At 40.7% G+C, this 24,627-nt stretch overlaps 1 protein-coding gene across 1 annotated transcript in view; it reads left to right on the top strand.

Moving 5' to 3' along the window:
- Window positions 1-139: 139 nt before the first annotated feature.
- Window positions 140-24,627, top strand: part of LOC128025067 (probable G-protein coupled receptor 158) — a 45,161-nt gene continuing 20,673 nt past the window's right edge. Inside the window, exons 1-5 of the mRNA XM_052611056.1 lie at window positions 140-1,027; window positions 8,399-8,504; window positions 20,206-20,308; window positions 23,310-23,521; window positions 23,694-23,762. Of these exons, the coding sequence (XP_052467016.1) occupies window positions 153-1,027; window positions 8,399-8,504; window positions 20,206-20,308; window positions 23,310-23,521; window positions 23,694-23,762 (1,365 nt within the window). The 5' untranslated portion in view covers window positions 140-152. The remainder of the gene's footprint in view (window positions 1,028-8,398; window positions 8,505-20,205; window positions 20,309-23,309; window positions 23,522-23,693; window positions 23,763-24,627) is intronic.

Genomic DNA, 24,627 nt, shown 5'->3' with positions numbered 1-24,627 from the left:
ACAGTCTCTCAAAGATCGCGTCAGATCCACAGATGTGGGTGTTGTGGTCGGTGTGTGAGTTATTATTCCGAATGAACCATTAGAGTTGAGTAAGTTTTGAGAACGCACGTCTGTTTACGCTGAGCTGAGGAATGGACGCACTCATGAAGTGAATGTCGATGGAGAATGTTCACGCTCCTCGCTGGCGTCGAGGCATGGATGCGTTCCTGCTCCACCTTCTTCTGCTAATTGGAATTGCGAAGGGATCGAATTACGGCTACGTGGAATGGTCTGAAAATGACAAGGATCCCGAAATCAAGGCTAAATACCCGGTTTACAGCACCGGGGAGACGATGCACCAGCAGCCGACCGTCTCCAGCACCGAGCGGACGGCCGTGGCGCATAAGCTCGAGGAGGATCTGCCTCGGGTGGTCACCGCTTTCCTGCACACGGGGGACTCGTCCACCCTGGAGCATGTCAGCTGCTCTCGGCGGTACGAGCTGAGCAGTCTCCGCGGTGGAGCTCACGCCGCCTCGCACTCCTCCCTCCACGGCGTCCTCGACACCATGACGCACGCCACCAACATCCTAAACACGCTCCTGCAGTCCAACAGCTCCAGGGAGCAGCACCCGAGGAGGGATGTCCAGTGGTACCACGCGCTCGTGACGAGTATGTTGGAAGGGAATCCTAAAATCCACCGGGCGGTGCTCACATTTCACACGGAGTCTCCCGAGGCGCCCGGTCCGCAGGTGTTCCTTCAGGCGACCAGAAGCGAGGAGCGCATAGTGCTCCAAGATCTGTCCAACACCGCGCGCCATCGCCTTAAACACAGGACGCCCGAGTCTGACTGGTACAACGAGTTTCGGGACCGAAAGAGACCCCAGAGGCTGGCCAACAGTCGAGGGTTTCCAGCAGCGCAGGACAGGAGTCGTGTCAAGTGGTCTGCGCCCTTTCTCGAGTGCGAGCACGGCAGGTTTGTGCCCCACTGGCTGCTGACGCTCTCCGCGGGTTTCTATGGTCTGAAGAATCACACTGCGCCGGAGTTTAGGTAAGACACTCGTTATAAACTTCAGCAGAAGTCACATAAACATCAACAGACTGAACAACGAGTTAGATTTTGTGACCCACAAACTCCGAATTCATGATGATGTAAGACAAGCAGGTTTTAGTTTCAACACATACAGTGTGTTTTATATGCACTGTCCCTTACTGTCCCTGCTGCTAACACACAGTTATGTATTGGTACTCACGACAGTAGCTTATATGTTTAATGCGAGGTCATAGGATTGAACGGGGCAGGTTGTCACTTACTCATACTCCAATTCACATTTCTCAGAATTATTTGTAAAAGTCAGTTTCTGTTGGTATACTTCTTAAAGATTTGGCTACAAAAACCTGTAAACATTTCCATGAGATTAAAATGGCTCCTGGAGTTCACTGAACACGTGCGGACCTGTTATGTGGGGTAAGTTGTCACAACATTAATGAGTCTTTTCTAAAAGCAGCAAAATGTAAACAGTGAAACAATAATGAAACACAAAGCAATTTATAAAAGAAATGCATCAAATATTGAAATGAATGAATTGTATGCATTCATAAGATTTAAAACATGTCCAACCTAGCATCTAAATACTTTTGTTTTATTTAAAATCAGTTCATTATTTAATTGACTCTTATCTAAATGTATCCTTCTAGTGTGATTCAATTGTTTAAAAATAGCAAAAATATGATGATGGTATGAATATATCGTTGAATATTGAGGCAAGAATTGTCCAAACTTATTCTAATATATGAGGTTATGAAATAATCTGGACGTTTACTGTCAGTGTACAGTGTAGTGTACTGAGTTATGGTTATAACTAACCAATCTGATTAAAAGTATTTAAATGTCTATGTCATCAGATAACATGTCAAGTTGGATGCACTTCAAAAAGGTCAGGACAAGCACACTTTTTAAGTAGAACATTTCACGAGGTCTTTAATGATGGAATCATATATATTGTTTAAAATTAATGCAATACATATTTAGACACTCATAGTTGAACTGTGGTTATCTGCTTGGACTCATGACGGAAACTCACTTCATGCATTCAGAGGAAGCTGTGATAACAGTTGGTTAAAAGTCACTGCCAAGATGGCTTGGCAGCATTTGCTTGCAGATGCCACTTGCCTGATATTTTGTCACCGAATGCAATGCCATACAGATATTTTTATTGGAGATAAAGACTCTTGAACACTTGTTAGGACTCAGTGTATGCACAGACAGAATGCTGGTTTTCTGTCAGCACAGTAATGTGAATGTTAATGTGCTAAATTGCTAGGTATCACCCAGAGATCCCTAGTATCTCTGGGTATTTTCAAAATCAATCAAGCCATAAATAAATGAGAAAAGCTGCTGGCTGCACTGGTTACTTGAACACATTTAGAATTTTGGGAATTTTCCAGAACTCTGCATTATTGCAGCTGTAATGGTTTTCTTCCAGATGTGATCTATGCAATGCAATCAAAATGATCCATTGAATGGTGGTGTGGTAAGCCGATGTTAGCAAAGCATATAACATATCACCTCATGAGACTGGAGATTCTGTTCAGAGGGCAGCCTTTAAGGAAAACTTCATCAAAGAATTAAAAAGAATTAAAAATTCACAAAAAGCATAGCAAAGTTGTCTGCAACTACAGCTCCCGACCTGTGTTTGGATGCATGGATTCTTGTTAAATCATCCTCTTGAGGGAAAAAAGCAAGTTAACATAAACATAAATGTATGTTTATACATTATGTTTATGTTTTTGAAGAGTGCATATGCCCCATTTTTGGTTTCAGTAAACAGTTCTCAACATATTTTATTCTTAATTCAACATTTTTGCACCACAAATAAATTTTTGTTGAATGGAAAAGTTCCATGGATGTAAAAGGGTTTTCATGGAACCATCAATGCCAATAAAGAACCTTTATTTTTTAAGAGTGTTGAATCCCAGAGGACATCTGAAAATAAAGCAGAACAACGTAGAACTAAAATAGCAAAGAATTCATTACATGCCATTTTCGATATTTACAGCAATAATCTGAAATCAGTAAAATTATTACATCACTACTTGCATGACATCATTAATGATAAGTGTACATTGTTGAACCAACATAAAAGTAGGTAAATGAATACAGTGTGCAGTTTCATTCCCTTTGTTTTATTGTTTAGAAGCGGATTACATAACTTACAAAGCCAATGAAGCAAACGAATCTGCCTTAAAGTGTTTTACAGAAGGTCTGTATAGCATACTTAGCCTTATACAGTTAGCACTGAATTGGCATGCATCAGTGGTGGATATTTCAGTTTAGCGCCAGACATGAGGGGTTCATTGCTGTCCATCAAACTGAAAGAAAAAACAACAACAACGCCTTCTCAAAGCTATATTTTTGTCTCCTTGGAAAAAGTGTGCTGACCCTCCTGGAACAAAACATTCAGCTGAAAATGCATGCAGCTGTTAAATCTCTTATATGTGAGCTTTTAAAGTTTTTTCAAACCCTAAGACATGATGCATGAATTCAGTATATTTATTTGTGTTGCAGAAGTCTCAATGGCTTAGAACAACATTAGGTTGAGTAAATGATGCATTTTTAAACAACTTTAAGTTTTATGCGGGACTAAAAATGCTTTACCTAATTTGGTGTTCCTGGTCAAAAATGAACGCCCTTTTAAAAATTGCTTGTAAATTTCTCATTATGCTATACTATCACCAAATATTTTTTATTCAATCTTTTTGTCAACCTGTTTTATTTCCATAAGCAAAGGTTTTTGATTTCTGTTTGGAAATGACAAGTCATGGGCCTCACTGATTGAGCTCACGAACCTCCAGATTAATGAGATCAAGTACAAAGTTTTAATGACTGAACAATCTGGGAGGATTTCCAATCCCTCAACATTCAGGATTTTCAAGCCTCTGAAATAAAGAAATAAAGCTAATTGGGGCTGTTGAACACATTTGTCTGGAAATGCATTGTTATATGTTATAAATTGTTATTATTGTCAGTGAAATGTGACATAGTTTTGTAAATTGCAAGCAAAGTGCTCTTATTTGGAGCTTTGTTGCTTGCAGGATGCATCATGTCACAGTAGATATTGGTTTGTCATGCTGTTTTAGTGTGAAACCCTATGATTGCTGTTCTCATTTTTCTTGCCGTATGTTATTTTTATCCTTATGTAAGTTATTTATACTTTTGGTCATCAAGACATTGTAATAGAGTTTGAGAACAGGATTGTAAACATTGTTAACATCCCTCGACTTGAAAGAGGAGTGTGCTGAGCAGATAATTCTACCATTTCGCGGTGTCTCATTTTTCTGTGACTCTCTCCTTCTCTCTCTCCGTCACGCTCATGCTCCATTTTCTCTGCCTAAAGATAAGAGAGAGCCCTGGCAGCTCCAGCTGTCTGCAGGTGTTTGTTTCACATCTCAGCAGACAGATGACTTTTGCCTTTGGGCCTTTGCTGGAGTCGAAAAAGAAATGAGCAGAGAGGAATAATTTGGGGGCGCATGCAAATAACAGTCCCAGCGGATCCAGACTCAAAAAAGGAAATCAAAAAAGGGAACTCTCTGTCTTCTGATAAAATTGATTTTTTGAGTAAAAGCAACAGAACCATGATGCATCCGTTCATAGGAATGAAAACTTTAATTAAAGCCAGCAGCGTGAAACTGTTGTCGATGTTTCAGAAGAGAAAGCACATATATTGTTCACAATTACACCAAAAAAATGAATAATAATATTTATGTAAAAGTTTGAAATCTGTAGGTTTGTTCAGATTCTCACTAAGGCTTCATAAATTTAATCAACAAATACTTTTAATGATTTCAAAAGAACTGCATTTATTAGACTTATGACATTTAGTGCATCCCTGAAAAGAAGTATCTAACTTGATGACTGTGTGTGTGTGTGTGTGTGTGTGTGTGTGTGTGTGTGTGTGTGTGTGTGTGTGTATGTGTGTGTTAAGACCACCTGTCATTAGAAAACACAAAAATATTTTAGGAATCTGTCAAAAATGTGTTATTTATCAAGCAAATACCAAACTGAAACTGAATTTGTGTTTTAATATCCAATAAATAATAATCTTTAAGCCGGCACAACATTCAACTTCTATCAGAAGTCAGAAATTAATTGAGTATAACATCCAACCATTGAAACTTATTTTTCTATTAAGGACTGCAAATAAATAACTTCAATTGGCATCTGAATAAATAAATAAATAAATAAATAAATAAATAAAGTACTATTTTTCAGCCTTTCTTGTAAAACAGTACATTTGAAAATTCATGGATAACAAGAAGTATTAGTAGAAATATTACTGTGACCAAAGAGCTGGTGGATTAATTCTGACTTTATAGCACGCACTTGCAATTTTATATCTCACAATTTTGAGATAAAAAGTTGCAACTACCTTTTTTTCAGTGGTGGAAACATGCTTCCATACCATGCAATACTGTTTGAGCAACAGAAATGTGGTGCTTCCTTTCCTTTCCTTTCACGCCACAGACTCTTCAGCTCTGTTCCCTCGTGCTGTTGTTGTCAGGCAGGAAACGGAAAGGAGAGGTTCATTTACAGCAATGGATTGATTCTAGGGTTAGTTGAATTAGATGGTGGAGACTGATGTGGTTCTTCATTAACTTCAGCAGGAACATAGTTAGTTTTATGTTACACTGTGCCTTTATAACAGACACCATCATCTTTGTGATATAAAAGAGCAGCAAAGATTGTGAGAGAACATGGAGTCTATATGAAACAGCATGGTCCGTGGGTCTCAGATAACATCCCTTATGGGACAGTGAAAGATAAGCCCCTCTAATGGACCTCTATCTGGAGTAACAGCCAATGGCTTTCATTTTCACATAATGAACCGGAGGACTAGCTTTCCCCTCCGAGTTGGAAAGCAAGAACTCTTACGAGAACTTACATTATACAATAATTTAATTATTAAATAATTATACAGCAGCATTTACAAATCAGACTGAACATGGCCATGCTGAGGTTATAAAACACTTTTCTTGTTAGACTCTGTGTTCAGTCTTATGATGGCTTTCTCATTCTCTGAAGAAGAACAATTGAAAAGACATGGCAAAGTACAGCACTCAGCTCATTATTAGAAGTAAAACTGCGGAAATGATTGGATGCATGAAGGTTTGTTTTGTATACATGTTGACCATTCTGCATTGCTTTTCTGAGGAATGAATCCTCCTGAGAACATAGGAAAAAAAGTTTTCTTTTTTACATTAAATATGATTAAAAAATATGATTTGTCCTAGAGGACACCAGGTCTCAGTTAATAGAGATTGAAAACAAAACCAAATTTTTAGGTTCAAAAAGTGGCAACCTATTATGTCATGGACCTATTTATACTTAATCTTACCCATAAATATGACTTCAGATGTAATTTGTTGATGTAATCGGATTACATTATCAGTTAATGTACAGTAGATGCTCCTCAAATAAAGCACATTCTTAAGGATATCTGAAAAAAGAAAGAAAATGTAGCATAAACTGTAAAAAAAAAAAACATTCACTGTTTCCTGCAATTGTAATTATGCAGTAATTGTTCTATGAAATGTTTATTTTGATTTAAAACCATATTTGTCACTTCAGCTCCGTTCCTCTGTGTGGTAAAAAGCTAATGTAATTTGTATTAAATTAAGATATTTATTATGATTAAGATAATTTATTTATGGTACACAGACACACACAAAATATGTAGGATTTGCTTTGAAAATGTTAAATTATTAAAAATATTACTTTGAAAATTTTCTGTAAATTTAGTAAATATTACAAAGACATGGCAAATAACACTTTTTGCATTAAAAATGACATTTTGAAGTAGAAATTTTGAATTAACTTTTTGATACTTTCAAGATTAATCTCTTTTACAAGGGAATACATGCTTGTGAATTTTGTCTGTTACAAGTTCAAAGCGACATAAAAATATATTAGTTTAACATGAAATAATGCAAATATTGGTACTATATTAGCTTTTACAAATATACTTGAGGCATGCCATGTATTTTAGGCTTTTAGATTAGATTAATAGTAAGAATAGTAGCTTTAGTAAAAAAAAATATGCAGCGCTTTATACAATATAGATTGTGTCAAAGCAGCTTTACAGTGTTAAACAGGAAACATGTGTGCTGTTAATGCAAGAGGACAATAGTAAACAATTTATCAGCTCAGTTCAGTTCTCTTCCAATAGTGTCTGTGCAGTCAAGTTAACAGTGTTGCCAGAAATTATGTCCCCAACTAAACAAGCCAAAGGTGATTTAAACTCCATCAGTGACAGAGATAAAAAAAAAAAAAAAAAATAGATAAAAAAAAAACCTTGGGAGAAACCAGGCTCAGTCAGCGGGTCAGTACCCTTCCGTCCAGATGAAACCAATATAGTGTGCTTTAATTCAAGGCTGCAACTCAGGTCAGATTGAGCAGAGGACTCGTGGTCTTGATCCGAAGGCTGACGAGGTCTTCACAGTAGAGCTTAGATTCTCATCCTCGTCCTCGTCCTCGTCCTCGGGCCGGGTCGGGTCGGGCCCTTGATAAAGCACGTCATGTGTCATGCGCAGCGTCTCGTCCACTCGCAGTCTCGCATGTGTGACGCATCACACCTGCTGTGCATGCTGTACTATTCAGTAGATTAAGTGCAACATGGAGCTTGAAGAAGCAAAGAAAAAAATTAAAACAGGAGAATTATCTTTGAGCAAGTTTGGAGGAAAATCGGAGGTATTGAAACATTTTAAACTAGTCGTGGGGAGAGACAACATATGTGTTGGCTTTGTCTCGTGCATTAAATGTGGCACCCATATAGTCTTCACATATATAATATAACTGCGCAGCTCCCCCGTAGCCACCCCTGGTTATAATGGCCCACATATTAAAAATGGTCAGGTTTAAATCGGGCTCGGCTCATAATTAAGGTGAACGTGTCAGACCGGGCTGGGCTAGGACACAACATGCTTGGGCTCGGGTAGGGTCGGGCTTGATTTGTTGGGCTCGATCTAAGCTCTACTTTACAGGAGATCTGTCTCTAGGACTCATCTAGTTGTCATGGTCTTCAGGGCTGTAGACGTCCTCTCTAGGTGCTGAAACCACCATCTGATCTTGATCTGGATGGCTACACTGACCTCAGAATAAGAATAAAACAGACTAATATTAGCGTATATGCCATTCTTCTTATGATGAAGTGAGTATGTGTATGCCAGGTTAAAGAGATGGGTCTTTAATCTAGATTTAAACTGTCTGCCTCCCAAACAACGCTAGGTAGATTGTTCCAGAGTTTAGGTGCTAAAAATGTTGATTCTATTCTTTGGTTTTTGCAAGCACTTCAATGTGCAATAGATAACTCACGTTTCCATTTACACGAAACTCTCTCTCTCTCTGTCTTCTGTGGTGGTGTAGAGGAGTCGTACGTGTGGATGTTGATCTGCAGGATGTGGACATTGACCAGTGCTCCAGCAGCGGCTGGTTTGCAGGAACCCACCGCTGTAACTTGACAACTATGGAGGTGAGTGTTCAGTCAACATCACTAACACACAACGACCGACTGAGAGTCTAAGCATCACAAGAACACTCAAAACGGTTGCTTCTGCCCCCCGATTTAAATTAGACAAGTAAATAAAAATGTCATTTAATACCAAAAAAAAGATCCACACAAAAAGGTTATATTATTGTAATAGGTCATATTTTGGTGTTGAAATGCAAGTGGCTTGGCATTTATTTGTCCTTTAAATCACAGATATGAAAAGACCTGTGTATATTGTGAGCATATAAAAATTTGAGTATTTTGTTCTGTGCGGCGTTTGCATTTAACAATGCATTTCCCAGCTGTCTGTGACCTTATTAAAGCACACCTGCATGTGTAAAGCTTTCTAACTTTACAATGTCCCTGATGTAGAACTTTTCATTTTATCAGCATCAATTCTTCTTTCCAATTAATTGGACGGAGCACATTGATATTTTTGTTTGCTCAAGTGGGATTGCTTTCATGCTTCATTTCTTTCCACCGTGAAGTTTCACTTTCCCTCCAGATTGGTTAATTATCTTTGTTTGTATTTTAGATGAATTAAATGGGGGATTTAGCACATCCTTGACTGGAGTCTGTAGTAATCTGTGCTGGAAGTTGCTCTGCGAGAGCTAATTATCTCATCCGAGCTGTTCTGCCCGAGTGCCAGTGAGAGTTTGGGTTGGCTTGGATGTTTCTGGAAGGCGCACTCTTGCACTAAATCACATCACTGCGTGGGATTATGCATTATGTCATTGCACAAGTGCTGAACTACATGAAGTGGTGTGAAAAACCCAAACAAATCTGGAAGCAAGCATGGTGCAAACATTTGTTCTGCTGATAAAACATGGTATTCCTTTGAAACATGCCATTTAAACCTTACATACGTGAAACACTTAATGTTCAGAAGCTGTGTGCTCTTTCTCAGTCTAGAGTGTAATGAGACTTGTTCTGCATCTTTGTAGGCAATATGACCAAAATATTAGTAATTTTACATTCTTGTAACAGTATGCACCACAATATACAGTAGTAGTAGTTGGGAATGTTTAATGACAAAATGATTTCTATTGAATAACCAAGTGCTAATATATATCTAAATAATAATGTAGTGAATTTAAACATTTTACAAAATATCTATATTTTTAAATGTAACTATTTGAAAAGTTCAGTCTGTATGCTATTAGCACTAGTATGCAGTCACTTTTTTTTTATTACGGTTGTACTCTTGAAACTTTGCTGTGTACTTAGCTGCATGAAAAATAAAGCTTTTATTCAAATTATGAATAGGTTATTGTAACGATATAAGCTCCATATTCATCCGGAAGAAGGAGGCGGGAACCGGCGCACAATCAAAATACTTTAATATTCAAAAATAAATACAAAACAGCGCACCAGCCCCTCGCGGACGACTGGTGCGTGCAAATAAAAACCAAAACATAAAATAATGTCCCAGGCCTGGTCCTCTCTCGTCCTTCACGGTCGTCGCTCCAGTTTTATATCCTTCCATCTCCTACGTGGGACTCGATACTGGCGGTGGGGCGCAGGTGTAGCTCATCTTCAATCACTACACCTGGCCTCACTCCTCGTTCCCACGCCTCTCGGCCCCGTCCCACTCGCCACAGTTATATACAGAAAGCAAGGAAAGTAATAAACAGAAACTGACCTCATGATGCTGACGGCAAAGAATGGAATAACTTTTAGGTCAAAAGTAATCTAAAAGAAATCCAAAAGTAGTCGAATGCATTATCTAATATGTTTAATTCAATAGATTATGTTACAAACAACAATTTTTCTCATGTAATTTGTAACAATTTGATGATGAATCTCTTATTTACATTGTGTTAATACTGTGATTCACGAACAAACTGCTCAACCGAATTGAGCAGATTCTGACTAATATTAAATCCTCTGATTGGCCATGTGTTCACAAGCTCAGCAAGCATGTCTGTGATTGGCTGCAGTGCTCAAGTACAGTACTTTTGACAACACTTTTGCTTGTAATTTAAGATCAATTAATCTTGGACTAGCTAGTTTGTGGCTAAATGTTGGTTTGTAATTATATCAATTGTAATAATTAAAGGTTAGAAAGATTGTAAAATAATTTAATTTCAAACTTTACAAATTCAAAAAGCCGTTACTTACAAAAAGTTATTTTTAAAACATAACTTTCATAAAATAACTTTTATAGTTTTCCTTTCATGAAATATAAAAAATGCAACTTTATCGTGTAACATTAACATCATATGTACTGAAAATTTTATTTGAAAAGAGCTCAAAGCATTAGAAAATACAGTAGTCAATTTTGGTATGTTCAGTGCTACTCACACAGAACGTGTTCTCAATCCATCTGCAGTTTATTATTATTATTATTATTATTATTTTACTTTGTAAACATGCTGGCCTGACAGCTGTGATGCGTCTCGCTGTCTTTTCAGCATCTCATGCCATGAGTGCCATGTTTTTAAGATGTTATGTCACATTAAAAGACCTTACATTCTGTTCATTGCATTGTGCTTAGCAGATTTGATCCTTTAATGCTTAAACGTAATGGGAAACCAAACTTGAAGATATATCAGTCGGTCATCTATACAGTGTGATGGAATATTGCATAGACTGGACTGGGTTTGCAAAGTCCAGTTGTTGTCTTGTGTTGAGGGGGATTTGCCACTAAGCTGTGATCCATTATGTATGCATTATAATGGATTTTGGTGGGCTTATTAAATTATTGACTTTGCTTTGTGTCTGTGGAGTCCCAGTCGTGTGAGCTAGAGGTAAAGCATCAGCAGCCTTTATAAGCACAACGCTCGGTCCACAGCAACTGAAGCAAAACGATATTCAGAAGGGTTGCCTGTGTTTATGAGAAGAAGAAATACTCGTGTGCTGTCTGAGAAAGAGGCAGAAAGCAGTGTGTGTGTGTGTGTGTGTGCCAGTGTGATTCTATTTATAGCCTCATCTCTACCTAAGACAGCAGGACTATGCCTCTTAAAGTCTGTTCTGTCATTGAGGATGAGCAACATCAGCTCGGGACTTGACAGGAGTGCATCCCGAATCATATGCCCTAAATGTCCTGCAGTGACTTTGTTCCTGAGGTGGATTAACCTGAGTGGATCTGCTTTTTATGGCATCAAGAGAAAAGTGGCATTTCTGAAGCATTATAGCGTGACCAAATATGAATTTAACATGAACTTTAAAACTACAATTACAATTTGAAGGGGACCTATTACTAGTGACAGTAACTTAAAATCCTATATTTATAAAATATATATATTGCACCATGCAATATAAACAATAAAAGCTTATCATATAAAATGAACATCAAATAAACATAGAAAAATGGGTAGCACTTTATTTTACAGTCCTGTTCCTCATGTACATACTATGTACTTATTATAGTAATTACAGTAACTATGTAATAACTAGTTACTAACCCTGAACCTACCCCTAAACCTAACACTACCCCATGTAGTTACCTTGCGTTACCAGAACTTTCTTAGATAAATACACTGTAAGTACACTATAAGTACATGTACTGTAAAATAAAGTGCAACCAAAAAATGTTTTTAAAAAGAGCTCATAACATCCATTTTTGTAATTTTTTCATCAGTTAAACATAGAAAATGATTAGCAATGAGCTCAAAACATGAGAAAGTACGGTAGTGCACAAATGTGGTGTGTAGAATGGAGACTGCAATGACCAGTTGATTTGTGAATTATTTATGAATCTCTTCACAGATGCACTGTGTAATCAATCAAGTCAAAATTATAACAGTAGAAGATCAGACTGGCAAAAGATGCACAAGTGGTTAAATACTTAACATTGGCTCAAATGATTTCTGCATAAAGTTGTCATCAAATTTGATCTTATAATGAATGAAATCACAATAGACAAAATGTATAGACATTAAAACAAGAGACACACAAAACAGACTTCGAATGCTGTGTAAAGATTCCCAGTGCAGGGTGGAAAAAGCACGTGTACCCATGGATAGTTTTTAATTCATCTTAAGAAAACTGTTTCAGTTCAGTTCATTCTGTCTGTAGTGAATCTCTAATGCCAAAGCATCTCAGGATAAGGTCAAGCTACTCCAGAAGGCGTATATTTTCTTCCAATGCCATTGTGTTGTTGATTCACTCCTGTGCTTTGGATCGTTGTCCTCAACTTCTGTTGAGCTACAGATGGCCTTATATTCTCAGGCAAAATGTCCTGTTAAATAATATTTTATCACCAATTCGTGCAGAAACTGAAGTTGTGAGTTTGTCCATCTATTCCGAAGCCAATGCCATGCTTTAAAGTTTTTCATAAAATGCTGATATGTCATGAGAAGCAGTTAATAGCTAGCTGCTGGTAAACACTGAAGCTCATCACAGCAGTGCTGGATGAACTGAACTGAAGGAGCGCTGTCACAAATATACACGCAAATCCAAATATATCCTGAGACAGGCATGTTATGTACAGCAGGAGATTCAGCGCCGCTGTCTTCAGTGACAGATTGATCTTCTAAATCTGCTGATGATGACACTCCTCAATCCTGATGATTTCCAAGCGTGAATTCATGTTTTCAAATGTCTCAGGTCGCCCACGTTTGTCTGCACTGGAAAGAAGCAAGGCTTGAATTATTAAATCTTATTCAGAGGGGAACAGCTTATATACTGAAAATCATGTTCTGTTGCTTTGAATAGAGGGAACTCTTGAACCACAGGGGTGTATTAATCAACATTCAGCCCTCATCAAAGCTTTGCCCTCTAGTAATTAATTGGCATTAACATTCAAGATCAAAACCATTCATCCACAAGACCTTTTAGGATTTTTTTTCCACGTTTCATGATAACCAAGCACTTTTATATGTATATAAGCCATGTATATGGACATCATTTACACTTTATTTATTTAGTTATATCTAATTTCAGTGGCATTTATCTTTATTATGTTTAAGTAACACCTGTGAACAATCAAAAAATGAACCAATAAGAGAACAGGACACGACCAGAACAGCTAATAAGAACATGGCACATAAACGTGACAGGAAACAGGAGGTATGACTGGGACTAAACTACAAAATAAAAGACACAAAAACCTAAACGTGATACAAAACCAAGCTTGACAACACGCCTTACTGAAATACTTGATTTTGATTGGTCAGTTGAGGCGTGTGACACAGAATTACACACCGCTCATCTGAGTATTTGAGGTCGGCCCTTCTTTCACATCTCTCATATCACTTGTTTCATTAGAAAACAACTTCTATTATCTTGTGCCATAGTCATCGACTGTATTTACTGTACAATGAAACCAAAAGACTCAATATTGAAATCAATATTTGATGCCCTCATCTTTATTTATGTAGTGAAAAGCTGCAATCAATCTTGTCTGAATCTTGCTCAGAGCTGTATGCTAGTTTGTTAGGAGCTGTTTTTCTTTGCAAAAGCTTTGCATTTAAAGAGCTAATAAAATATTTCAAATCAAATCAATATTTCATGTGTAATTATTTACCTATTGTCACACCCTCAGCTCGTTCCCTTAGCCCCAGTCACCATTGCCAGTCACCATCCACTCAATCTCCCATGCACCGCTCACGTGCACCGTCACCTGAATACTGATTACCTGCACCTGCACCAGCAATCACCACACCTTTAAATACTCACCTCACTCATTCACTCACCGGCTGGAATCAAGATTACATGGACGCTCTTTGTGGATCTTCTGCCTGCTTCTTGTGGACCGTATTGTGACTCTGTGGAGATTCAGATACAGCGATTAAGGGAAGTGACTCTTTGTTGTCAGGCCTAGCTTTGTACTTGAACTCACCTATTGATCAGTGCTTGAAGATTCACCGTCTGTGACCACACTTACCAGCTCTGTTGAAATCCTATGTTAATAAAGCTTCACGAAAGTACTTACCCGTCTTCTCCTCTCCTTGTGTGGATGTGACAGGATTCCAGCCCCGAAAACAGAACTTCATATCTCACATGGATGTTAACGCTGCTGCTCAGGGAGCGGCTTCGGACCCGTTCACCGAAATGGTGACTGCTCTCCGCCAAGTATTACAGTCAGTTTCACCACCCACCGAAACTAGTGCTACCACCACCAACAGCACGCCCCTTGCACGTCCCGCGTGCTATGCGGGTGAACCGAGTGGCTGCAGTGGGTTTATTCTGCAGTGCTCACTGTTCATCAACGCAAATACCAGTAAATTCCCCAATGAGGCCACCAAAGTCGCCTTTATGATCTCTCTCCTCACCGGACGAGCGCTACAATGGGCAGAGGCCCTTTGGAACTCCCAGAGTCCGGTTCTATCCTCATTCGACGCCTTCGTCACCCACCTCCAGGAAGTGTTCGGGGTGGCTCTAACTCCTCTTTCAACCCATGATGAACTCTTAAATCTCTGCCAGGGAGCCACGGAAATACATGACTACACTCTCCGTTTCCGGACATTAGCCGCCACCAGTGGTTGGAACCAAACTGCCCTGCTAGCTGCATACCGTAAAGGTTTAAAGCCCCAGATCAGAAAGCAAATGGTCATTTACGACGATAATGTCAATCTCGAGACGTTCATCAGAAAAACTATAAATGTTGCTCAACACCTCTCGGCCTGTGCCTCCCCGGCCTCATATACCATCTCTCCATCAGCCAGAACGCCCTCGCCCCAACGAGACCAGGAGGAACCCATGAACACCGACTCCTACCGCCTAGATGCCTCTGAACGGAGACGCCGCATTCAGCAGCGGCTATGTTTATACTGTGGCGAGGCCACTCACCTGATCCACGCCTGCCCGGTCCGTCCGCCTCGCCCAATGGTGAGTACAGTTTCCATTACCCCATCTGTATCTCACATACCTCATATCAGAGCCCAGATCACAATTAACTCACGCAATCTTTCCATCCATGTCCTGGTGGATTCCGGAGCCGCAAGCAACTTCGTCTCATCTCACTTCGTAACCAAGCACCGTATACCCATCGTCCAGAACGAGACCACTTACCGTATCACTACCATCCAAGGATCACCATTGGGCGGTGGCAAAATAACTAAAAGGACACACGAGCTGGAGCTCGTTCTGCCCCACGGACATCGGGAACAACTGGCCCTCCTCGTACTTCCTCGCGCTACTGTTGACGTCGTCCTGGGTAGGCCGTGGCTGGCCCAACATAACCCACAAATCAACTGGAGCACAGGGGAGATCCAGGCATGGGACCCGAGATGCCAGAGTCACATTCACCGTCCACCAGTCCAGAATTCACAGTCTGCGCCGCCGCACCTTCAATTGCACTCCACCTCCATGGGTAGACCTGCCCTTTACTCCTCCTACTCCGATGTGTTCAGCAAGGAACAAGCCACCCGATTACCACCACACCGGCCCTGGGACTGTTGTATCGACCTGCTGCCAGGTGCCAAGCTACCACATGGGAAAATATATCCACTCTCCCGTCCTGAGCAGGTGGCAATGGAGGAATACATCCAGGAGGCTCTCGATCAGGGGTTCATCAGGCCGTCCACATCTCCAGCTGCATCCAGTTTCTTCTTCGTCCCCAAAAAGGATGGCGGACTTCGACCATGCATCGACTACCGAGTGCTAAATGACGCCACCGTCAAGTTCGCCTACCCGTTACCACTCGTTCCGGCGGCTCTGGAGGAACTGCGGGAAGCCAAGGTGTTCACCAAACTCGACCTCCGCAGTGCCTACAATCTGATCCGTATCCGAGAGGGAGACGAGTGGAAGACTGCCTTCATCACCCCTGCCGGGCACTACGAATATCAGGTTATGCCCTATGGGCTTGCTAACAGTCCATCCATCTTCCAGAGTTTCATGAACGAAATATTCCGTGATTATCTCCACCAATTCGTCATTGTCTACATAGACGATATCCTGATCTACTCCCGGAACATAGAAGAACACCAAACCCATGTCCGCCACGTCTTACAACGACTCCGAGACCACCACCTCTACCTAAAAGCTGAGAAGTGTGAGTTTCACTGCACTACCGTCTCCTTCCTCGGATACGTGATCTCTGCGGAGGGAGTTCAGATGGAGTCAGCCAAGGTAGATGCTGTGGCCAACTGGGCGGAGCCCACAACGGTGAAAGAACTCCAACGTTTCCTTGGCTTTGCCAATTTCTATCGGCGCTTTATCAAGAACTACAGCCTGCACTCGGCTCCTCTAACATCCCTTCTAAAAGGAGGTCAACGCCGGCTGCGCTGGACACCCCAAGCTCGAGAGGCCTTCAGCCATCTTAAACACCTCTTCACCTCGGCACCCATTCTTCGACATCCTGACCCGTCCAAACCGTTCGTCGTAGAGGTTGATGCGGCCAATCACGGCATTGGAGCCGTGTTGTCTCAAAGGTCTGGTGAACCTTGCTCACTCCATCCGTGTGCGTACTTTTCTAAGAAACTCTCTCCTGCCGAATGCAATTATGGAATCGGAGACCGTGAGTTGTTGGCCATTAAACTCGCCCTTGAGGAGTGGCGGCACTGGCTAGAGGGAGCTCAGTTCCCATTCACTGTTGTCACCGACCACAAAAATCTCCAATATCTACAGAATGCCAAAAGACTCAATGCTCGTCAGGCTCGGTGGTCACTCTTCTTTGCTCGCTTTAATTTCCAGATCACGTATCAACCCGGTCACAAGAACACTAAAGCAGATGCCCTGTCCCGTATGTACTCACCAGATCTGGACACCAACAAGCCTGATTCAATTCTACCACCCTCCGTTTTCCTCGCGCCCATCCTCTGGCAGATCGACGAGGAAATTCGAGCCGCCACCCTCGAGGAGCCTGCACCTCCGGAGGTACCCACGGGTCTAATGTACGTGCCCACCAACCAGCGACTCCCCCTACTGGAAAGTACGCACACGTCACCTGGCTCAGGACACCCTGGCAGCAGGCGAACCCTCTCGCTCATCCAACAGAAGTACTGGTGGCCTAACATGGTTCGTGACGTTACCCGGTACATCCACGGATGCTCGGTCTGCGCCGTTACCACCACACCTCGTCAACTTCCCGTGGGTAAATTACAACCACTACCCATTCCTCGCCGACCCTGGACCCATCTGGGGGTGGATTTCGCCACTGACCTTCCCCCCTCAAGGGGGTACACTACCATTCTAGTTGTTGTTGATCGTTTTTCTAAATTCTGCAAACTAATCCCATTAAAGGGTCTTCCCACAGCGTTCGAGACCGCCGAAGCCCTCTTCACCAACGTGTTCCGGAATTATGGCACCCCAGAGGACATTGTCTCGGACAGAGGACCTCAGTTTGTCTCCAGGGTCTGGCGAGCGTTCTTCCAACTCCTCGGAACATCCGTCAGTTTATCTTCTGGATATCACCCTCAGACCAACGGCCAGACCGAGCGGAAGATTCAAGAGATCTCACGGTACCTCCGTACTTACTGCTCCCAACACCAGGATACCTGGAGCCAGTATCTGCCGTGGGCTGAGTATGCCCAAAACTCCCTTCGCCAAACCACTACAGGCTTAACCCCTTTTCAATGTGTTTTAGGCTATCAACCACCGCTGTTTCCCTGGTCTGGAGAAGTCTCTGAGGTGCCCGCGGTAGATCACTGGTTCCAGCAGAGCGAGAGGGTGTGGGACTCAGCTCACGTCCATCTCCAACGGGCAGTTCGGAGGCATACAGAGGCCGCTAACCGACGCAGATCGCCTAATCCCGTCTATCTACCTGGAGACAAGGTTTGGCTCTCCACTCGGGATATCCGCCTCCGACTGCCCTGCAAAAAGCTGAGTCCCCGCTACATAGGACCGTTCACCATCCATTCTCAGATAAATCCCGTCACCTACCGCCTGGACCTACCACCACACTACCGGATCTCACCCACGTTTCACGTCTCACTGCTAAAACGTCACACTGATCCAGTTTCTCCTTCCTCCACAGAACCAGAACCGCCTCCCCCTCCAGACCAACCCGAAATCCTCGGAGACAACATCTACCAGGTCCAAGAGATCCTCGACTCCCGGCGGCGGAACGGCCACCTGGAATACCTCATAGATTGGGAGGGGTTCGGTCCCGAGGAGAGGTCGTGGGTACCACGCAATGACATCCTGGATCCGGCTCTCCTCGAAGATTTCCACCGACAACACCCGGACCGCCCGGCTCCCAGAGGTCGTGGTCGTCCCCGTCGCCGCTCTAGGATGCCTGGAGTCACCCGTGGGGCGGGGGGTAGTGTCACACCCTCAGCTCGTTCCCTTAGCCCCAGTCACCATTGCCAGTCACCATCCACTCAATCTCCCATGCACCGCTCACGTGCACCGTCACCTGAATACTGATTACCTGCACCTGCACCAGCAATCACCACACCTTTAAATACTCACCTCACTCATTCACTCACCGGCTGGAATCAAGATTACATGGACGCTCTTTGTGGATCTTCTGCCTGCTTCTTGTGGACCGTATTGTGACTCTGTGGAGATTCAGATACAGCGATTAAGGGAAGTGACTCTTTGTTGTCAGGCCTAGCTTTGTACTTGAACTCACCTATTGATCAGTGCTTGAAGATTCACCGTCTGTGACCACACTTACCAGCTCTGTTGAAATCCTATGTTAATAAAGCTTCACGAAAGTACTTACCCGTCTTCTCCTCTCCTTGTGTGGATGTGACACCTATATGGCAAGTAGCTGTGTAATAAGCAAGATAATGTACATTATCCCTTACTTATTATACAGTGTTATATAAATTTGCTGTATTAAAGTATAGTTCTATAATACAATGAATTTTAATTTCATATTTGAATTGGTGTAAATTAGAAGTAGTACAACAAATACTACCATGATGTATAAATACGTAATACTGTTATCTTTAAATAAGCTAGATAGATTTTAAAATATCTAAAGAGCAACACATAAAACATAAAACCTGTAAATGCAATGTAAAAGTGAAATGTAAAAACCCGTTATTTAGCCTTTGGCACCTCATGTTCTCGCTGAAGACTTTGATTATGAGCTGTTAGTAAACCAAAGCTAAAGTGTATAAATGCAAAATGGAGGTAATTATCTAATTCCCTCATGAAGACTTGACACATTGAATCCTCCTTGCTAAAATAAACTTGACAAAACAGGGACTTTATCCTGAAATCTTCCTCTGAGATCAGCATCCAGCCTCGCTTCATTAGATTTCCTCTGGGCTTCATGGCACTTCTAGATTATTTATAGAGCCTTGTGAACCGGGTGAGACTTTTTCAGACCTAGTTCACAGTAAAACTATTTATTTCACCTTCTGGACTAGAGTAATCTAAAAGTTTACGTTTGGAATCACATCTCTCTTGTTGCACTGTATTGCTCTATACATATAGAGTTTGGATTTCAAGCGTGGCAGTCATTTCAGAGGGCCTTTAAGGAGAAAGCCGCTGTGAGCTCATCTGTTTGCACACTCATGTGAGCTTTACCGGGATGTTGCCAGAGTACGAAAAATAAACTGCTGCACATCCCGACTGTCATAATAACTGGAGATGTGATAAATGACACAGATGGTCTATTAGCAGAGCTGACTTTCTCAGGAAGTTCTTTGCTCATACTGTGAGTTGTGTTGAACAAAATATATATCATTTCTAGCCTCATTTAGGGTTTCAGTGCTTAAAAATGGAGAAAGAGGTAGTGGAACTGGTGTTTATCGTTTAATTTGTGTCTCCTATTACATACAGTACCTTTACAAATGAAGTGCAGTTGTAAAACTAACCTAATTTTGTATTTTTTTGCTAGTGTAAACCGATTGCAGGCCATGGATTTGTGCTGGACAAGTACAAGTGCCAATGCAAGAGTGGGTTCTACCACCCAAGCCAAGTGGCGCTCAATGGCTTCTCGAGTAAGTACAATTAAAAATGATATTAATATAGGAGTAGTTAAAACTGGGTTATCCTTCAATGTAAGACAGTTCGATTCTTTCACAGTTTTATTGTCTGTGAACAATAAATGTGGATGTAAAATGCACATACAGTAAATAAAGAAATAGGTTTTGTTTGAAAATAACTAGTCTGGATTGAATCTTTCAGACAGAATCGGATACACAAACACAGGGTTATCTCCTTCCTCCAGATAATTTATGATCTCCAACTATGCACAAATGCCCCAAAGACAGAGTTTATATCTATTTAATGTGGAGAGTCCTAGTTGTTAAGAACATTTTTCCTCTCTCACACATTCACATATCAACTGATGTAAAAATAGCTCCTCTACTTTTAAGGCAAGATTCTTTAGGCTCTAGTCAATTCTGAGGTCAATTTTCTTTCAGAAAGTGGAAAGGAAACATCTATAATGCACATTTAATTGTTCATTATCTATTTGCATCTATAGATTTTAATTACAATTTTAAAAAAATCCTTTTGCACCGAGTCAGAAATCTCTACTTCCATACTTTCCAGTTTTATGTAAATTATGAAGGTTTTTGCCAAAGAGTTTGTTCATATAACGTTCGCCTGATTTTTATGACATTTTATTCCTTAAAAATATAGTGAAAATATATTATTTTCTGTTTGACGACAGTATTTTCTGATTTATGGAGTAATAAAAAAAGAGATGGAAAATCTGCTTGGTAAAAGCCTTTAATTTTTGATTTTGAACCTGGTTTTATCCAATGTTCCGATTTATGTTTTGAAAATTATGCAAAATAGTCCTTTAATTAGATAATACCTCGTCTACATGTTTAAACATAACATTTCAGAAAACCTGTAATACAGTGTGCTTAATCAACTAGGGAAAGTACGGTTATATCTGTTTGTTTTGCCGGATTCATAAAGTAAAATAAGCATGAAGACAGTTTTGGCTAATATACAAAGAGGCAAATGTAGACTTATTACAAAAAGCTGCAGCTCTGTCAAAACACGTGGCAGATACACGCATGTACCTTATTTCATATTTAATAAACCAGGGCTTCCGTGTACATATTTCAGAAGCCCTGGGACTCCATCCAATCTAAGATAAGTGGATTTTGTTGTGTGGTCTTGCAGGAGCCTGTGCAGTTATAGTCTGTTATCTGCTCTCTGCATTATTAGGTTACTATTTCTTGACTTCACTCCCTCAGGAGAAATCACTCTGGACAAAGCCAGATTAAGAAGGTTCTTAGCAATAGCTAGTGCGGGTCAACCGTATAATCTTTAGAAGAACTCCACATTATCTTCAGCAGAGATATACTTTCATGTTTTTAATGCCTTATTGACCAATAAATCCATAAAGAAGATTTTAAATATCTCCATTCATTCTCCTAAACAGCAATGAGATTAACAGTTTATGAAGTTCCCCTACTTAAAGCTCCAGTATGCGAATTTTGTAATTGACCACAAGAGGGCGCATTTCCAACAATAACAAAGGCGAAGCTTGATGACGCTACGAAGCAGGTGATGATGGGAGATGTCGTTTTTAATGCGTTTTCACCATAACAATGTATCTAAATTGGATAAACGAATCATGATCACGGATGAGGTAATTTATTTGTTTTTGTATTACCTGTATATCTGATCGTATTATTGTATGTCATCATAATTAACGAACTGCAAGGAATGTGAAATGTTATACTATATGTAACCCCTCTCTCCCGGGTCCTCTCTGACACTCCTCGCACTCGCTCCGAGTGGGGCTCGAACCCGGGTCTTTGGCATGGGAGGCGGACACACTAACTTACATATATTATCCCGTTACAACTTACAGCTATTTGTTAAATGATTTGTTGGGTTAATGTTGTGCAGTGTTACGTGTTTATGGTTAATGCCGTGTTGTTTAACGTGCTCAAACCAATCATTCTAAAAGTAAATTTGAACGAACATTTGCTACAGTGACAGAATGTACAGGCATGTGGTGTAATTCATATCTATTAAAATCATCTTTACTGTAACTATTACGTTACTTGTACAATAACAAAATAAATAATTGATTTGCTTACCTGTCTATCAATATACTCGCGAGAGCAGAGTCTCTGTCAAGTCCAAGATTTTTGCGCAGCTCTCTCCATCTCGTAAACGCCTGGCCGATATTTATCCTGGTTTTATTCCTCCGTTTGTCACACAGTCTGCGTGTATCCGAATATGGACCTTTACGTTTTACTGCCACTTCAATAGTCGCCAAAGAGTAATCGTGATCCATAACAACGACAACCAAACCATACGCGCGGCTATAACATAACCACCACTTCCGCATTTGACCATGTGATATTCCGGTGTGGTGGAACATCACATGGTCTACACCGGAAACAAAGTATAGAGCGGACATTGCGTCACTGAGAGGCAACATTTCTTTTCCGGGACGGCCAGTTATTTAAAATCGAAATTTCTCTGAAATAAAAAATCTTTGGAGACTTTTGAGATATTGTAAGTACACAACTGGAGGAAATATATCACACTGTGCAAGTTATTTTCGGAAATTGTATTACAAAATTCCTCCATATTGGAGCTTTAACTTTAAAAAATATAAATATAACTTTTGGGTATTTGTTATTAGAAAAACAAACAAGCAAGCCCAGTGCAATTTAGAAAAAAGAAACAAAAGTGATGTAATGCATTACTTTCCATAAGAAGTAACTACTAGTTACTTTTTATGAAGCAATGCAATATTGCAATGCATTACTTTTTAACCATTATTTTTCCCCAACACTGCTTAAACATCATTTATAACTACAAAAAGGTTTCAGAGTTGTGGATAACATTCATTCCTGGTAGGCTATAACATTCACTTTAACCAATTATCAGTTTCATGGTGATAACGTTTGATGAGAATTGAGTTCACTCCACATGGTTTTGGATAAATCCCTCAGTCACATGGCTGTATAAAATGCAAACATTATATCATAGTATGGTTCTTTGTCATCCACCTGTTAGAATCAGACCGAGGAACGTACTCTGATGAATCCTGGGAGCTGTCCGGGAGGTGTTTGCCCTGCAGAGAAGGCTGTCCGTTCTGTACGGGTGACACCCCGTGTCTGGCTCAGGAGGACACGGCCCTCCGCCTCGCCATGGTCTCCTTTCAGGGCTTCTGCATGCTCCTGGACCTCATCAGCATGGTGGTCGTCTACCACTTTCGTCGCAACAAGGTAAGAACATTTACTGTCGGTTATCTTGCCTGTAAAGGCTTTGTATTCAGTTTTTATCCTGCTAGACTTACCTGAAAGAAAAACTAGAGCTGGATTTCTGCTTGAGCAGGTTTATTGAACTGCTTTTCAAAATGTCACAGTTCTCTCCCATTATTTCTCTCATGTTTTTCAGAGAATCAAAGCATCTAGTCTTATACTTCTTGAAGCGATTCTTTCAGGATCTGTACTTCTCTACTTCCCTGTAAGTTCCAACAGGTGCCTCCCTTTCAGTCTGCATGCCATGTATCACTATTTAAGATCACCACGAAAATATTTACACCTGGCTTTAAAGGGGTAGTTCTGTCATGACAACTCTGTTAATGTATTTGGTCTTGGCGGAGTAGATCTGCTAAACTGCTGCTGCTGCTCAGCAGATATATACAGGTGGAGCTGGGGAAGGTGGAGGGTTCCCTAAGCAAGCCACAACTGCTACGGCAAGCACTAGTCATATATATGAATGTTGAGCAGCGAGCTCATTGGCTAACGATACAGGAGAGAACCAATCAGCTGTGCCATGTGATAATGATGTCATTAGGTCAGATTGAGTTAGACCTATCGGACTGCGCCATCTAGAGTCTTTATTTTACCCAAAAATGAAAATTTGCTGTTGTTTTACTTACCCTCAGGCCATCCAAGATGTAAACCTTCTTTTTTTAGTAGAACAGTAAAGAACATTTTCAGCTGAAACTATGGTCTTTGGTTATTTATAAAAAAAGCAAGTCAATGGCTACTTGAACTTTGAGAGTTAAAAAGCATGTCAGGCAACACAAAATTATTAATTGTGGCTCTTGATGATATATTGAGGTATGATAAAGCGAAATGATTTTTCTGTACAAGAAACTGAACATTATTTACCAGATTATTACCTGTAATCCTGAGCCTCAGGAAATTGTCCTGGTCATGTTCACGAGTCTTTCTTTGTTTACAACAATGAGGATACCTATGTTGTATTTTTTATTAAAACGGTCCTACTTGTGCTTATCCTGGATGCTTTGGCCTTTATAAAAAAACAAAAATATGTTTGCTCTCCAAACTCCTATGAATGCTTTAAAAACTATGCTCACTTT

Source organism: Carassius gibelio, chromosome A2 (genome assembly GCF_023724105.1).
Source record: "Carassius gibelio isolate Cgi1373 ecotype wild population from Czech Republic chromosome A2, carGib1.2-hapl.c, whole genome shotgun sequence".
Lineage (NCBI taxonomy): Eukaryota > Metazoa > Chordata > Actinopteri > Cypriniformes > Cyprinidae > Carassius > Carassius gibelio.
Note: the sequence above shows the minus strand (reverse complement) of the source record. Positions and strands in the feature narration are given on the sequence as shown.